At 42.8% G+C, this 19,109-nt stretch overlaps 1 protein-coding gene across 1 annotated transcript in view; it reads left to right on the plus strand.

Moving 5' to 3' along the window:
* Positions 1 to 19,109, plus strand: part of snd1 (staphylococcal nuclease and tudor domain containing 1) — a 390,687-nt gene that overhangs the window by 47,870 nt on the left and 323,708 nt on the right. Inside the window, exon 11 of the mRNA XM_084049382.1 lies at positions 14,825 to 14,926. Coding sequence (XP_083905508.1) covers positions 14,825 to 14,926 — 102 coding nt within the window. The remainder of the gene's footprint in view (positions 1 to 14,824; positions 14,927 to 19,109) is intronic.

A 19,109-nucleotide genomic window follows, 5' to 3' on the forward strand; every position in this document is an offset into this window, starting at 1 on the left:
AAAAAAGTCAAATATTCGCTATTATACATCTGCTATTTTTGAATAGCCAAAGAAATCTAAAAATGACACAGATGCTGCTTTCCCGGTCTTCAAGGGTTAAGAGGCTAGTTGATGCGTGCCAGACAAACACAACCGCACTGCAAATATTCTTTAAAGTTTATAGTGTGCGACTCACACAACTGTGCTCAAGAGCGGAGACACACTTTACTGAGCTGGTTCAGCCAATGTCGAGAAACATCTGGGGAGCTGGCGTCAGATAGTGTGTGTGTGTGTGTGTGTGTGTGCGCGTGTGTGTGCTCAAACCTGGATATACACACACGTAGTGCAAGTATGTGTCAGTAGATACACCTGAATTTACACACACATGCAGTGTATACGTCTGTACACATGTTTATTTAACGTGTATAAAAAAAAAAACATGGGTACTATAAAGCCAGAATCCTGGGAATCTGACATGACATTCACTCTCTGTGTGTGTGTGTGTCCATTTTCTATGCGTCTCTAGGGGTTTTCCAGTGTCAGTTGTCGTTATCTGTGCCTGTCTGGATGTGTCTGAGCTTCTATTCTGCTTGTAGGACCACTCTGTGTGTGTGTGTGTGTGTGTGTGTGTGTGTGTGTGTGTGTGTGTGTGTGTGTGTGTGTGTGTGTGTGTGTGTGTGTGTGTGTGTGTGTGTGTGTGTGTGTGTGGCAGGCTCTGAGGGGGTACTACCAAGGCCAGATGCGATGTACCACTGCACAAATGAACTGTGACAGCCCCCCACCCCGCCACCCCCACCCCCACTCTCTCTCTCTTGTTTTCTCTCTCTCTGTCTGTCTCTCACTCAGTCCACCTGTCTCTCTTTCTGTCAGTCTCTCTCTCGGCCAGTCTGTCTGTCTCTGTCAGTGTGTGTCTGTCTGTCTGTCTGTGTCCCTCTTGTGATTACATGTCTCTTCATATTCACATTGACAGGCTGGTGAAGCTGCAGTGAAATGGGGGGGCCTCATTCCCTTCTCCTTCCCCTCTTTATCTCACTGTCCACTCCTTCCTTCCTTTCTTTCCTTCGTCTTTTAACTCCTTTTCGATCCGTCTCACCCTCTCCCTCTATATTCTTCTCCCTCTCCCTCCCTCCCTCCCTCTCCTCTCCAGTGTTACTGCTGTGGTGTATTTTCAGATGTGAGTTATTTTGAGCTAGGGAGTTGGAGTCAGCTTTTCTTTCCACCCCTCTCTCCCTCTGCCTCTTGCTCCCTTTATCTCTCTCCCTCTCTCTTTCCCCCTCTCTCTCTCTCTCTCGCTCCCTCCCTCCCTCTCTCTCTCACTCTGCAGCAGGAGAGAGGAGCACAATACAAACACAAGTGTGGAGAGATGTCAGTGGTACACAATGACTCACCCCTACGCCCACACTCCAGCGTGTGTGTGTCAGAGCGTGTGTGTGTGTGTGTGTCTCTTTTTATGTCGGCCACTTGCCTCTGAACTCACTTAGGGGTCAGTCTGTGTGTGTGTGTTTGTGTGTTTTCATGTAGTTTGTAGGATTAAGGACAGTGCTGACAGAACCCTATAGATGGGTCAACTTCCTGTTCTTACATAAGGTAGAGCACAGCATCCCTGCCTCATTCTGCCTACTCATCTGTGTGTGTGTGTGTGTGTGTGTGTGTGTGTGTGTGTGTGTGTGTGTGTGTGTGTGTGTGTGTGTGCGCGTGCTGCGTAGAAGATTTAGCCTTGCGCCACATCTTTTCGCTCTCATTTGTCTCTCTCGTCGCCCGGTCTCCCCGTTTCAGCCCCCCCCCCCTCCCCCTCCTCTCCACATCATGATGCTAAGCAGTGAAGGAACACAATGGTGGTTTTTACAAAATACAATTTTAAATACTGGATTCTCAAGGAAAGCACAGCCGATGCAGTGCCTTGGAGGAGTCAATTGAACCAGTATCCAGTATATCATTGAACTCCAAAGAGTTAACTTTTTTGGAGTTCTATCGGAATCAAATGCCCAAATGGAACCAAATGGACCCCTCCATTTGTATATACTCTTAGGAGTTGAATTAACTCACCGATCCATTTGGTTACGTTTGTACATGAACACTAAGGGTTTGACTGTGTAGTACTATGAGGAGTATTGTTGAAAATTATTCACTTTATTGATAATTATATTCACTTAGCGGTACTCAAATCATTGCCTAAATAACCCTTTATTCATTAACCCATTAAAACCGGTGAAAGCATCTGTCATTTTAGATTTTCGCATTGGCTATTCAAACATTGCAGATCTACAAGCTCACAGCTTGTACAATGTTTGAACATTTTTGAAAAATATTGAAAGTGTGAGAACTACTGGTTTAGAGGACATCTGTAGAATCGACTACAGGTTTTAACACATTGACTGCCAAGATATTAAACATAGTTTTCTATCCCCATGCCAGCGTAATTACCTTAAATCAACGATCGTTGAAACGCTGTGGAAGATACATTGTGTACAAAAAAAAAAACACAAAAAAAAGTTCCAATGGGTAGGCGGAGGGATCTGTGAATCCACAGGGACAATAACGTTCCAACCGCGATCGGCTATTTTGGGGCTTTGATCCGCTGAAAACGGGTGGTTTTCAATGCAAAAAAAATAAACTGAGTTAGAGGTGTTTCTCTGAAAATCCCATCATTGGGATGAATGGATGTGACGTTTTTTTTTGCGATGACGTCACATCCACATACTACTTCTCTGAGTGACGATCGATCATTCCAAAGCTGCCCCTTGTGGAATAAAAAAAAAACATGTTTTTTTTGGAAAGAACGCATCAACTCGATCTTGGACATCAAGTGATGCATTTGAAAGAACGAGTATATGCGATCTTGGCAATCAATGTGTTAATGGGTTAGAATAAGATCTGGATTACGGCTTTAAGGCATAATGTGTACAATTGTTTTCACGTTTCATAGATTGCTTCACTTGCACTTGCCACCAGTACGTTTTCATTCAGGTGTGCAAAAGGCTCATCTGTAATAGTTACTGTGTCAGAAGGCTTACTTTGTTAAATAAGATTCTTTGATGATCCCTGTGGGGAAATGTGTCCACTGAGCAGTGCCCAGGGTTTTGACATGGCCAGAATAGGGACACTAGGGTTCTTGTGCTTAGGGGCATGGCAGCAGTATGTCCCTAATGTCTTTTGGTGAGTCAACAGTCAACGCATTTTAGCTTGCCGTGGGACATTCTGATCAATTAATTCCCCCCCCTACAACATTCCGAGTACAAAAACCTTTTGATATCTACACATTGATACGGACACTTCAACTAGAGGTTGTCGGATAGTGATTCTGATGTTTTGGAGAAAAGGAAGGCCGAGGTGTTATCCTTTTTCTCCCTCTCAAAGATTCTGATAGCCATAAGTGATCTATGTACAGATGTGCCACTTCAAAACTTCACACGTTACTGTTCTTTCCCTGAAAGTCCCCTGAAAATGCATTTTTTTCCTCCATTTTCTGCCCTTAAAATGCACTGTTTTGCCCCTGAAAAGAAGTTGTCACTACACACCCCCGTTTTTCCCTTCAACAGACATCCATATACATGAGAACAAAAGAATGTGTGTTTAAGAAGGTGTCAGACTCATTATGAGGCGAAAGGTGATTTGACCAGTTGCTCAAATTAATTAGCATCATAAAAGCAGTGATCATCAAAATAATTCAGCATTTTAAATGCCCTTCTTTGTCCCTCTTATTGCCCTGGGAATCCCCTGAAAATTTACTGTCTTGGCGATGGCAGGACATGTGAAGTTTTGAAGTGGCACATCTGTACCTTTTTTTTTAAATACTGGTGCATCCTCAGTGGAACTCACTGTGGTTTCATTCTAGACAGACATGTTTATTTACCCTTTTTGAAAGCACTTTTTAAGCATTTAAAGCACTCTGTGGACTGTGGAAGGGAAAAAAAAAAAATGCACCGGATAATTGACGTAGATCAACAATGTGCACGATTACCTATTTTGCACACACAAAAAAACACATATGCCATATCTGTGTCCTTAGCAGTATATACCAATTTGTAACAAATATGGTACAACATGTATACAAATATTGTCCCCCGGGGGACCCCCCAACATTCTGTGAGGACCCCCCTCGGGGTCCCGACCCACAGGCTGAGAACCACTGCCCTAAAGAAGATACCCATTCTCTGCATAAGTGCTTTTTTCCCTCCTCCGTCATTCTCCATCACTCTCTCACTCTGTCTCCACCCTCTGTGTGTGTGTGTGTGTGTGTGTGTGTGTGTGTGTGTGTGTGTGTGAGATGTGCGTGCCAGCAGCATGGCCGAAGCCTGGCATGGTGCTTTGACCTCAAATCTTGGGGGAGTCACACACCCCCATGGCACATCTCACGCACGATTGGCTGGGTAAGGTTGACCAGAGGGCAGCGCTGTTGGATGCCGCCATTGGATGAAAGTTTTTTTTTTTTGCTCTCGTTTTCATTGGTCAAAAAGCCAAGGACTAAACTCTTGCTTTGTGTGCATGTTGTTGTTTTTTTGTTTTTTTTGCAGGGAAAGTATTTAATTTTGTGTAGGGGTGTTTTTATTTTTTTCAAAGGCTTTTCTTTCATACTTGAAAGTTAATCCATCATACTCTTCTTCCTAGAAGGCAAATGGTCTTAACCCATTCAACCCATGCAAGTCGTGCAAATCTTTGAATATACCGGTATATGTTTTTTAAAGCAAACATTTTAACTTAAATATTTGCTTCTGGGGATTCTACAAATGTATGTTGTTATAATATTAGTGGTTCTCAAACTTTTTTCATGTCAAGGACGCGGACCGGCGGACCCCCATCTCAAAATATGTTGTTCCAGGGACCCCCTAGAAGTAAAGATTTAAGAAAAAAGAAATCGCTTCAAAAATATCTATATTCAAAGATTTGCACACATTTTCAAGATTTTTCAAAAACATCAGATCTACAAGCTCGTAGTGCGGCTCGTAGCTTGTAGATCTGCTATTTTTGAATAGCCAAAGAAAATGACACGGATGCTTTCCCGGTCCTAATGGGTTAATGGACATGAAAATCCATTTGGCTCTGTCAAAATGGTGCTCAATGCGTAGCAACTGAAGTCAAGTTTTGGAAATCAAAATGTACACAAGTCGTGCATTCAGCTCCCTGTGAGCAGTCCAAACACACCGTTTTCTAAAGGTGTTTACAGCTCAGCGTACGCCGCTGTTCCGTATGGACATCTCCTTTGAAGCATGGGGCCATTTGCTTTAATATTAATTTCCTTTCATCCCTTTTTTCTTTTTTTTAAGCCAATTCTAACACAGATGCGTTTGTCATCCCGCTTGGTGAACATCCTAATTCACAAACATGAATCATCATCAAAGTTGGCAGTGAGCCTCTCCTATAATTACTCTAAACTGACACTTTTATGACGGGAGTCATTACCCTTTTGTTGGAGTTCTGTCCGGAAATGTAGACGTGTGGTGTGTTTGTGGAAGCAGGGTGTTATGCCAGGTGAGGCGCAAGACGGACATCTGGTTATGGTGGTCTATGACATTGGTTCTCAAAGTGGGGTCCGGGGACCCCCAGGGGTCCTTGAGGGAGTTCCAGGGGGTCCCCAGCTAAATGGTGGACCGGAACCGAATGGACCCTTATGGGTGTGTAACTCTGAGAATGTAAGAAATAGAACCATAATATTTGTTACACGGTTCCATTTGTACACTCCGAGTTAAATTAACATTGATTTTGCAATAAAAATTGGATTCCCAGAGATAGAAATGCCATTAAATGGGGGTCCGTAGCCTAATGCATGGCAAAATGTTTTTTTTTTAATACTCTTACTGTAATATCTACATGATTATTTTACTATTTATTCCTAGATCAGTGGTTCTCAAACCTTTTAATTTTAAGGACCCCTGTAATTCTGAATATACAAATGGAACCAAATTGTTCCATTTGTACACTCTCAGAGTTACAGACCTGCAAGGGACCATTTGGAACCCCCTCAAGGACCCCAGCGGGTCCCTGGACCCCACTTTGAGAACCTCTGTCCTAGAGTATCGGAATCGGGAAGGAAAAAATGGTATCGGTACATCTCGGTCTGAGATTGATTTTTATTTAGAAAAGGAGTGTAGAGAGATGGGGAACGGAGGTCGGGCAGAGGACATGCCTGTACATGCAAGGCATGAGGGGACTCGGATTTGAACTCTTGACGTCGTGACTCACACACGGAGCATCCGCTTGGCTACTTTTCAACCTACCGCTCCTATTCTGGGCATGGTGTACTGTACATGTCAAGACTTTACGGCGTGCCTTTGCAAGAGGCTAGGCATCTGAGAGAATGGTCTGTGTGTGTGTGTGTGTGTGTCCAGAGCTAATCTTGCAAACTGACATAAGTTTTACATTTTTATATTTTAACTTTAATAATGGAAGTCAAAGGGACTCTGACGCTGAAACTTTCCCCAAATTCGGATACGTCATAGATGTGTCATATAGAACATCGGTTCTCAAAGTGGGGTCCGGGGACCCCCAGGGGTCCTTGAAGGAGTTCCAGGGGGTCCCCAGCTAAATGATAGATTAGGCACCAAATGGACCCTTATGGGTCTGTAACTCTGAGAGTGTACAAATGGAACCAAATGGACCCTAACGGGTCCATTTGGTTCCATTTGTACACTCTCAGAGTTAAATTGTCATAGATTTTGGGGTCCCCAGTTTGTCTATTGACATAGATAAACGGGGGGTCCATGAAATTAAAATGGTTGAGAATCACTGCTAGAGCCGTAAAAAAAATCTTCTCTTATGGGGGTCCCTGGCATATCAGAACCACTGATATAGAAGACTGGCGTCATAGAGGTCATAGATCGTCTGAGATCCACATTGGGGTCACAGCATTTCTATGTAAGCCTTGCCGAGCCATGAGACCCACGAGGCATGATGTACAAGTACACCCCCTGGACATGACGCTAGTATGTCGCAGGGACTTACCCCCCCAATCCAACCCTTGACGCTGAGTGCCAAGCAGCGAGGCATTGGGTCCCAGTCTTTGGTATGACCCGGCCGGGATCGAACCTGACTTCCCAATTTGAGGGCAGACACTCTAACCGCAAGGCCACTGAGCTGGTTGAGCATTTCTATGCGGTCCACATAAAATCTTGAGCATGAGCTTGAAATGCAAGCTCTCAAGGCACTTTTTTTTCCTCCTATGCAGCACCATAATACGAAGAAGTATAAAGTAGGGCCTAAGTGGTTAGTGCACTAAGTGGCCGAGCCAGCAGGCACCTGACATGTTATTATGGTCTAAATGGTTCCTCTCTGGATCTGTTCTAAGTAACACCATCATTAGACTTGTGTTATATACACGCACACACACACACACACACGCACACGCACGCGCACGCGCACGCGCACGCGCACGCGCACGCGCACGCGCACGCGCACGCGCACGCGCACGCGGGGTCACAGCATTTCTATGCTGTGACCCCAAGGTAACAAACAAACAAGGTAACAAACAAGGTAACAAATAGCTGCTTTATAGCGAGTCATATCTTTTTTTTTTTGCTGTTGCCTCGGGCGGTGCATGCCCTCCGTCTCTCTGCAGCCCCTCCTCCAACCCACTCTGTAGCATTTTAATGTCGGCGCATTATTGAGTGAGGTTATTATGCATGCAGTCGTAAACGCTGACCATTTGTCTACGGGTTGTCGGCATACAGTTTAATAAAAAAAAAAAAGAAGTATTTTTCTTTGCCTAGACCGCGCGCACACACACACACACACACACACACACACACACACAGTCATCCACACATTGAGACCATTGAGACCTGAAGCCGATTCTACATGTCTCCTAAATCTCAACAGTTTTCTGAAAAACGTATGTTTCTGTATCAGTGGTGCTCAATCTTTTTCATGTCAAGGACCCCCAAAATATGTATTTGGCCGCGGACCCCCGTCAAAATATTTTGTTCCAGGGACCCCCCAGAAGCAAAGATTTGAGTTAAAAATGTTCGCTTTAAAAATATATATATTCATAGATTTGCACACATTTTCACGAATTTTCAAAAATAGCAGATCTACAAGCTCGTAGCGCGGCACTCGCTGCCGCGCTACAAGCTTGTAGATCTGCTATTTTTGAATAGCCCAAAGTGTAAAATAATGCTTTTTAGCTCAAATCTAAAAATGAGACAGTTCCAGGTCTCAATGGGTTAATAAAAAAAAAGAATTATTTTTCTTTGCCTAGACCACACACACACAGTCATCCACACAGAACGATTCGACAGCCCCCCCCCGCCCCCCCAAACAACATGAACGTATCAGAATCGGATCCAACTTTATTGTCACATCACCAGGTTTACAGGTGTAAAAACAGTGGAGAGAAATTTGTTTTTGTGGAAGCTCCATCGTTTCTGTTATTTCCATAAGAGACGGGGAAGATAAGAAGAAGAAGGGGTGGCAAGGGGAAGAGATCAATAAAAACGAATTATGTACATATTTATACACATAGTACCGTATATCTATCCGGTGCGGTAAGTACCTGAGGTTTAGAAGACATAATTGTAGCATAATGTACAAGATCACCAACGCCTTATATGCTCACGGCACCCTGCTGAGACTTGGCGTGCTCTTTGAGTTACTGTACTCACAATGTCATCCTTTTAACCCTTTAAGACCGGGAAAGCGTCTTTCAGAAGAGCTTGTAGCAGATCTACAAGCTCATAGCGCGGCACCGAGTGCCGCGATATGAGCTTGTAGATCTGCTATTTTTGAAAAATCTTGAACATTTTTGCAAATCTTTGAATAGGCTATATATTTTTTTAACTCAAATCTTTGAATAGGCTATATATTTTTTTAACTCAAATCTTTGAATAGGCTATATATTTTTTTAACTCAAATCTTTGAATAGGCTATATATTTTTTTAACTCAAATCTTTGCTTCTGGGGATTCTACAAAAAACTTATGTTGCTATGATATCAGTGGTTCTCAAACTTTTTTCATGGCAAGGACCCCCAAAATGATTTGTATTTGGTTGCGGACCCCCATATCAAAATATGTTGTACCATGGACCCCCCAGAAGCAAAGATTTGAGTAAAAAAAATGTGCTTTAAAAAAATATATATATATATTCAAAGATTTGCACACATTTTCAAAGATTTTTCAAAAATAGATCTACAAGCTCGCTATGAGCTTGAATAGCCAAAGAAATCGAAAAAAATGACACGGACGCGTTCCCGGTCTTAATGGGTTAAGTTCCAAAGCTCTTCTACCAGGGGCATTGTGACGCAATAGACACGCGGGCCATCGACGCCGAACCATCCAGCTAATGGTATGCCTTCTGCTGTAGTCATACCCAGTTGAGGGGGACCTATCCCTAATGGAACCGCCGTAGTTGAGTGGGTAGATGGGCCGTCTGGGAATCAGAAGGTCACCAGATACACCCCCCCCCCCCCCGTGTACATCCGGTCTATGTGCAAGACACTTAACCCCTAACGGCTCCACAGGCATTGTATTGTATTAATAACACCCCCTGGTCCTAGGAGTTAAGATGAGTAAATGTAGAGGACAAATTTAACATATGTGCAAATTTATTGTGACTAATACCCCAACAACAACTAAAGGGTGACTAAATGAAACACACACACACACACACACACACACACGCACACGCGCACACACTCTGATTAGTGTCAGAGCAAAATGTTCTTCTAAAAAGAACATGACCTTATATCCTTGCTACAGCCACCATTACTATTCATGAAGGAATTCCAGTGAATGTCAGGCCTGTTTTTAAGTCCTTTATAATCTCTGCCTGGTTGTGTATTACCACTGAAAGCTGAAACCCTGTCTACGTTTTAATCAAAGAAAAAAAGCAAAAAACAAAAATGCTACAATAGTCTTGTCATTAGCGTTGTTTCACACATTTAGTAAGAGGAAGTTAGGCTTATGGCTCTTTTTGACTACAAAGCAAGGGTAACCCAAAACTTTGCGGAACCTGTGAAGTTCTACGACCATCATAACCCGAATTACCTCTGAAGGGTGAGGTCTTTATATAAAAAAAGGCAAAATAGCAAATCTACAAGCTTGCGACACATTGTGAGCTTGTAGATCAGCTATTTTCAACAGAGATATTTAGCGTAGATGAGATGGAAACTATTGCAATTATTTGGATCTCGGGATCCACGTAGTAACGGCGTGGCTCCAACATGGATCACACCCGGTAGTTTCGCGGGATTGGTACAGATAAGGAAGAATGTGAAAAGGAAACTCGTGTCAACGTTCTGCACATTGACAGAAGCTAAATGTATAGTCAGAGTCACACATCCATTAGCTGTAGAGATAAAAAACACGTTTTTGAGTTTAGGGGGACTCTGAATCAATGTTTAATGTCCTTTTAATTGAGACTTTGTCTTGTACAAAAGCCAACGTCGTGCGTCCCTTGTGTTGCTGTAACTCAAAGTGCTCAAGAGAGCCATCGTGAAATATTGGGCATTTCTTGCCAATCAATGATCATCATTGATTGTTGGCTATTCTAAAGCCTATATGTGACTGACCTTTAAAAACAACAGTAGTGCCCTTTGTTTTTAACCACTTAAGCCCTATGTACTCAGTTGACCGGGGGCCTCTAGAGCTCTATAACTCGTCCACTCCTTTTTTTAACCCTCTCTACCAAATCTCTTCACTGGAAGTTTTTTGCCAAATATTCGCCACAGAATAGGGACACTATGGTTTTAAACAGCCCTCCCTTCCAAAACTCTTTTAGTTAGACCACAATAGGCCCTGCATCTACAAGGATTATTTTTGTAATCGATCAACCTGTTGTTGTTTTTTTTCTTCCCCAGAATTGTTCACACGATGGAGCACCGAACCAATTATTAGATTAGTAAGATTTAATGATGCATTTTCTGTCAAAACTGATTATTCGATTAAACGTCAACACCTCTAGACTACAATACCATACGCTCAATGTCACGCTTGTCGTGTCGGATCGCGTACGAACATTTCGATCACCGTCTTGGTCCTTGTTGATGCGTCTATTTTAAATTCCATCTCATTTATTTTCTTTCCCCATTCCTCTTTTTTTCCTCACCTCCTTTCTCTTCCCTTTTCCCTTTGCTCTCCCCATCTCTTTCGGTCTCTTGCTCTCCTTATCTCTCTCTCTCTCTCCCTCCCTCTCTCTGTGTCTGTACTTCTTGTGTATAATTGGCAAGAGGAGCTGACATTTAGACTTCTTCACCTCTCAGACATGACTTCCGTTCCATCATGAAACACCTCATTAGCTGGAGATGATTTCTATTCCGTTTTTTTTTTTCTCTCTCTTTCGTTATTTCCCCCTCTTTTTCCTGGTCTCTGTCTGGCTGTTAAAACCTCTGCTCCTCTGTGTGTGTGTGCTGCCTGTCGGGCTGCCCAGCAGATCCAGAATAGACAGTCGGCTACCAAGAAAAGGTCAGGTGTACTCTAAGTCTTTTCTCCCGCCGTGAGTTTCCCTTCAAGACCTGGAACTGTGTCATTTTTAGATTTGAGCTAAAAAGCATTATTTTACACTTTGGGCTATTCAAAAATAGCAGATATACAAGCTCGTAGCGCGGCACCGAGTGCCGCGCTACGAGCTTGTAGATCTGCTATTTTTGAAAAATCGTGAAAATGTGTGCAAATCTTTGAATATATATATTTTTTAAAGCGAACATTTTTAACTCAAATCTTTGCTTCTGGGGGGTCCCTGGAACAAAATATTTTGATGGGGGTCCGCGGCCAAATACATATCATTTTGGGGGTCCTTGACGTGAAAAAGATTGAGCACCACTGAAATAGAAACATAGGTTTTTCAGAATACAATTGGGATTTAGGAGACATGCAGAATCGGCTTCAGGTCTCAATGGGTTAATGGAAGGCCTGGAGATAAGCCACCGGATGTGAGACACCAAAATGGCAGACTTTGATTAGCCAAAATCCTCCAAAGAAAGGTCTTCCTTTGCTCCCTGCAGTAGTGCCAAATATGGTTAATTTATGAAGATACACCATCCCAATTGGAGCCACTTCAGGCAAAATGTTACACAAATCATACAAATGGCCCCCCACTTTGAAAATCTCCGCACTAGTTAGGCACAATATGGAGATTTCTGGCCAGGTAGTACTCTCAAAGATCCCTGTGCAGACCAGTGTGGTAGCCGTGACGACACACCCCGACAGTAAGCTTCCACACATACAAAATGGAGGATGATGTGCTTTTGGATGAGCGAGGGCGTGCTGGCCATGTGTGAGATTAACCTACCTCTGAGGTGCCACGCTATGCTGACTCTGAACGCTGCGAAGAGGGGACGAGAAGAGAAGGACGAGGCTAAAAAGCTATTAGACTTGAAGGCTATTACATTCTGGCCAAGGTTAAGGGAACCGTATTAGCTGCTACATTCGGTGGTTTTGAGAGCTACTTTGAGACGCGCACACACACACACACACACACACACACACACACACAATCACGGCCACCGCGATGTCACCTAATGCGTAAGCCCTCATGCTAACATCGCCAATATGCCTGATTTGTTCTTGGTGGAAAATAAGCTGTCATTGAAACACTGCCTGACTGCTCTTTTTTTTTTACGGCATGGCTCTACAAAGTTAGAAATAGTTTTACTTTAATTCTATAATGGAATTAAAGGGGTTCTTATTGGTGTGAAACCTTGCCCAAATGTGTAATCACTAGAGGTACGGTCCGCTACGCGGCCCCCACACCTACGTTGCACCACCGTGCATTGGAGCCGTGCCTTTCCCGTGCCGATTTCAATCTTTTATCTTTTGCAACATGGGTGCCCGGGTTCTGTTGAAATATTCCTTGAATCTCATTTCAGTTCAGGCAGTGCTGGAAAGTAACTAAGTACATTTACTTAAGTACAATTTTTAGGTATTTGTACTTTACTTGAGTATTTCCAATATCCAATACTTTTACTTCTATACTCCACTACATCTCAGAGGCAAATATTGCACTTTTACTCCACTACAATTATTTGAAAGGTTTAGTTACTAGTTACGTTTCAGATATAGATTATGATATTATAAAACATACATTAACCTCGTTTAGCCCTATTTTATACCTAGGCTATTTGAAAATAGCCGATCTACAAGCTCACGACGCAAACATTTTAGTACTTTTACTTTTGGTACCTTAAGTACATTTTTATACTAATACTTTTGTACTTTTATTCAAGTAACTTTTGAATTCCGGACTTTTACTTGTAACAGTACTTCTACATTGCAGTATTGATACTTTTACTTAAGTAAAACATTTGAGTATTTGAGTTTTTCCACATGTCATTGACCAGAGCGCACGCGTGTGGTTACGCGGGATAATGAAATGATTCAGCCGTGTGTTTGTGTCTCTTTGTGATAAATAACAGTGCTCAGGGAAGGCAGTGGGAGGGTCCTCATATTGTCATTCATAACCTCATTCTGCCTGTCGATGCCTGTCATTCATTTTTCTCTGTGTCTTTGTCACTTTCTGCATTTATATATAGTTTTCTTTCGCTCCAAAATGGCACCTGTGTGTTGTTTGAGTTTGTGTTTGTTTCTCTGCGCGTGTTTGTGTGCTTGTTGTTTTGAGTGTATGTTTGTGTGCGCATGTCTGTCTGTCTCGTCGTGATACCGGGAGTGACACAGAAACCCTCAGTCTCTTTTGAAAAATGCAAATGGGTTCTATTTGTGGCCCGCTCCTGTCAGAGAATGCATAGAGGGGAGGCTGGTGTGGAGTTCTGTGTGTGTGTGTGTGTGTGTGTGTCTGTGTGCGCGCACATACCGAGTCTGCTTGCTTTTGTACGAGTTTGACAGGAAGTTGGTATGCCTTCGCTGTGTGTCATTGTGTGTATTGATTGCCTGCGTGTGTGTGTGTGTGTGTGTATTGATGGCAAAGGGAGGCTGTTTGTGTTTGAGGTGTGCACGTACAGTACGTGCGTGAAATGCAGGGTCCCAGTCCCTCACTGTGTTAACACAAAGACAACAAACAGGGCTTGTGTGCGCATGCATACGACGTGCGTTGCGTTGGAATGGTCTCCTCCCGCACTGGATGTATTGAGCCATGCGGTCTTTTACTGTACATGCAAGAGTTGATAATGTTCCATAAATATCTTTCTATTGCTTATTCCAGTGAAAAAAAAGCTTGTGCCAGGGACCTCCTTAAGAGATTTGTCTTTTTAAATAGCTGAAACATACAGTATTTAATATAAGATTTATTATACAACTTATATTTTATATAATGAGCATTAAATATTGCTATAGAGTATTTGTTCGGTTGCAGGGGCCTCCCTGTTTCTCCAACTCTTGGAGAGTAAACTGAACATACGTTTTCATGGTGCGATACCAATTTCGTCTAATCAAGCGAGAGAACTCATACAGGGAGAGAACTCATACAGGATTAACAAGTGAAATTTGAAGTGGGGAAGAAAAAAATAATTAGCAGACATAATTGGAGCACTATCGAATTGAAGCTGATGCATGGGTTCTCTCTCCTGATTGAATAGAATTGGTGACCCACCTGAAAAAAAAAATATATATATATATATATATATATTGTGTGTATATATATATATATATATATATATATTGTGTGTATATATATATTATACAAAATGTACTTTCTGTTCTCTTCAGCTCGAGAGGTGGTGAGCCCCCTGTTACTGAATAGAATAGTAATGATTAATATCAGAATATAGAGCTTCAAGTTTTTAACAAAAAAATGTTTTGGTTCGAACTGTTCCTCCCCCTAGAAATGGAACCCCATCAAGGACCCCTGGAAGTCCCCAGACCCCACATTGAGAACAAATGGCTTATTAGCTCCATTCAAGGCTCCTAACATCACTCTAACATATCTCTCTCTCTTTCTTTTTCTCTCTCTCTCTCTCTCTCTAGGAGAAGAACAGAGACAAAGACAAGCGTTTCCGTCCTCTGTACGACATCCCCTACATGTTTGAGGCCCGTGAGTTCCTGAGGAAGAAGCTGATTGGAAAGAAGGTAAGGAAGGGCTCCCATTCACTCTGTTGTTAATGGAGGGAGGGGGGGGGGGGGTTGGGGTTATTAGAGCCAGGGACGTGCACAGATAGACTCTAGGTGGTGCTAGACAAACCTGCCCTTTGCCCTCTTGACCAGAACTGCCCTTTTGAAAAAAAGAAAAAAAAAAGTTTTTTTTTTCCAGTTTACAGCAGGGGTCTTCAACAGGGAGACCGGGACCCCTAGGGGGTCCTCAGAGTTACTACAGGGGGTCCGCCAAATCTTTATGTGATATGATTTTTCTTTTTACCATAACCACTCGAAACCTAGCATCCCTTTTCTGAGGAGAACTTTAGCCAAAAATAGCAGATCTACAAGCTCACAACGCCTCGCGCTGCGAGGCGTTGTGGGCTTGTAGATCGGCTATTTTTGGCAAAGAGGTATAGGTGTAGAGGGAAAAAAGAGCAGACCAAGTAAACAAAAAAAAGTATAATTTACCTGAGCACCTGCCCCTCAAAATGTCTGTGCACGCCACTGATTAGAGCAGGTGTTCTCAACCTTATTTGAACTCTGGACCATTAGCATATATTGAACAATCAGGACCAACCCCACCGTTTCCTCAACAATATGTATATTCGTATATACTAAATCAATTCTTTTTTAATTTAAACATGTATTTTTTTTTTTTACATTAACCACCAATTATGCCACGGACCACTGGTTAAGAAACGATGTAATTATAGAACATTAGTACGCTGGCATCAGATTCAATATGATTGCCTGTGGTGTAGTCAGCTGTTCGCAAACAAAATGATAGCTCTGAGGAGAGACTATTGGAAGATTTGTGTGTGATCGAAGAAAGGGTGGGGGGAAACCCTGCCCCACACACACACACGCACGCACACACACACACACACACGTTAACGGCTTTGCCTAATCTTCGGTCTCTCCAGATCAAGATGTATAGGTCTATCTCCGTTTACGTCCAGGCTGACGCCCCGGGGTCTGGTATCGGGCCGGCTCTCCCATTTTAAACAAGCAGTGCTGATTTCTACCTCTTGTCTGCATCGATCCGCTCTGCTCTACACACCAGAGGCCCCGGTGATTTACACCAGCTAACGCATCGGGGGGGTCATGGCTACGAGCTAAAGAGACCCAGGCACGCTGCCCTGTGGGACGCCACTACTCATTTGGCGCTTAAGTTCACATTCATTACGCACAGCTGTGTGCACACGTCCCGTTTTCTCTCTGCCGCAGTCAGCACTTCTTTCGTTCTTCGTTAATCACATAGAATCTACAATGTAGGCTAGAGTTCTCAAATTCTTAGTTCCCAGTTAGGGGTCGGGCCTTAACCCATTAAAACCGGTAACGCATCTGTGTAACCACTTTAACCATTATTATATACTTTGGCTATTCAAAAATAGTAGATCTAGTAGATCTACAAGCTCGTAGCACGGCACTGAGTGCCGCGCTACAAGCTTGTAGATCTATAAAATCTACATTTTATAGATCAATATAAAGCAAACATTTGTAACTCAACTCTTTGCTTCTGGGGGGGGGGGGGGTCCCTGGAACAACATATTGTGAGATTGGAATCCCCAGAAGCAAAGATTTGAGTTACAAATTTTCGGTTTAAAAAATGTATATATATATATATGTATATATATTCAAAGATTTGAACACAATTTCATGACTTTTCAAAAAATAGCAGATCTACAAACTCATAGCGTGGCACTCGGTGCCGCGCTATGGGCTTGTAGATCTGCTATTTTTTAATAGCCAAAGTAGAAGATAATGGTTAAAGTGGTTATAATAAAAAATGACAGATGCGTTCCCGATCTTAATGGGTTAATCATCAGGCCAGTTGAGAATGTAGGCATTACGCAGACAGTCTCATCCAAGGAGACTTGCAGGGTGCAACATCAGAGTAAATGTCACGGACCTTAAGTCAACAAACGACGGGGTAAATGGAGTGCAAAGAAAACAATGGAGTGCTACAAATTAGGATACCAGGTACACATCAAAGGTCATTCCACAGTTTGGGAGCAAGGAGGGATAAGAGTCTCGGACACCTATAGCATTGGCAACTTTACTTTTAAAACTTTGATTATTTGTAAGGTCAGTGCACGTTGATGAACGCACATGAGTGAAATTAATCATCTGTACGTGATGCGCGTAAACATGCCACATTTAGCTAGAAACTAGTTTCCATCCGTAGTCCCCTACATAAAAAAACAATAAAATACACACCACGAACGCGGAAGGTAGGGATGGGTATCGTTAGGATTTTTACGAGTCCGGTTCCGGTTCCGGTTCTGCTTATCGGTTACGGTTCTTAACGGTTCCATATTTCGGTTCCAAAATGGTAAAAAATATAAGAGGTCAAATGTCTATTTAATAGGGATGCACCGAATGGAAAATACTTGCCCAAAAACGAATATAGGAAACACTTGGCCGACGGCCGAATACCAAATGGCCTTAAAGTATTATCTTTTAAAAATATATATGCATTTTTTAAAACATTTTGTTGTACCATTGCTGTCATGGCTATGCCTCTCTTGTAGAGCTACATGATTATGGCAAAACCCTCATATCATAACTATAATAAGTCCATGTTGAGATCAGTTATTTAAAACGTATTTATTTATTGTATAGAATTATTTATTTACTATTGTGTAGAAATATCAAATAAAATACAATGTCTCAAAACATTGACTAGCCTAACAAAAGGCAATATACTGTAATGTCTGCAGTTGCATTATTGCACACAACCAAAATGCATTAATAATATTAGGCCATTCCTTCCTTTTGGAGAAGTCACTTAAGTTTCATTTCAGACAGACAGACAGACAGACAGACAGACAGACAGACAGACAGACAGACAGACAGACAGACAGACAGACAGACAGAGACACACGCACACACACACACACACACACACACACACACACACACACACACACACACACACACACACACACACACACACACACACACACACACACACACACACACACAATCAAGGAGAAGCGTTTACAGCTGGTGTTATTGTTTTGCTCTGCGCAGGCTGAGGCTCTTAACTAGCGCTGGTTGTTCTGTTAATGTTACACCCTCTGACATGGATTCTAGTTTTCAAGGTGACAACAGCAACGTTTGGTTACAAAGTTTGCATGGCAGGCTAATTCCTTCCTCACTACTTCAGTTGAGACGGACATGGTGGTGTCACTGAGGGGGAGAGGGGAGCGGGGAGTGGAGAGGGGGGGGGGGGGCGTGTGCGGGGAGGAATGTGGCTCAGGGAGAAGCAGCAGCTCCGCAACTGATGTATACTTCTCCATACAGCAGTGTTTTACCGGATTTGTGATTTTGTGCTGCCTTTGTTTTAACAGCTTTTAGCGCGTCTAGGAACCGATATGCAGAACCGAAATTACATATTGTTTATGGGTACCCGGTACCGACAATTTCTTTATCGGTTCCTGCTTGGAACCGAATTTCGGTACCCAACCCTAGCGGAAGGTCAGGGTGTCGTAGGGAACGAAGGGACAGAGGTCCTGTTTTCGCTGCTCCAAGTGAGTGGTAAGAGGTGGAGAACGGATCATGTCCTGAAAGTACGGTGTTGCCGCAGCCATACTCTTGATTGCCTCTTAGGTCATCACCAGTGTTTTGAATTGGATGCAAGCAGCAACCAGAAGCCAGTGAAAGGAGCGCAAACGTGGGGAGACAATTATTGGAGGTTGAAGACCAGGCCGGCGTGCCGCAGCATTGTGGATCAGTTTCAGTAGAGACGGCAAGGAGGGAAGTCTCTTTTGACGAGTCTGGAGACAACTGAGGCCTTGGATAAGGGGCTTAGATTGTTGCTTTAGATAGGAGAGAATTGAGCGACAGGAAGCTGAGTATAGTGAGTGGGAAGGACATGCAACACATGTCTACGTACAAAATCAAGCCGCTCTCCCCATTTTAAACATCAATCTGTGTTGACAATGTCATCCTGAGTACAGTAGATGAACCTGAACTTCTCAGATGGAGATATTATCCTGCTTCATCTTACGACGACTAGTGCGCACATTGTGAGCTTGTGGATGTCTTGTTTTTCAAAACAGGGCTGCTGTGGTTAAACCCAATGTATAAAAGTCCATCCACAAGCTAAAACATTTAGAATTTCTTTGACATTTCTTTGAAAACGTTTACAAATAATGACGTACCCAAAAAA

Source organism: Gymnoscopelus microlampas (genome assembly GCF_963454915.1).
Source record: "Gymnoscopelus microlampas genome assembly, chromosome: 23".
In the NCBI taxonomy this organism is placed as follows: Eukaryota; Metazoa; Chordata; class Actinopteri; order Myctophiformes; family Myctophidae; genus Gymnoscopelus; species Gymnoscopelus microlampas.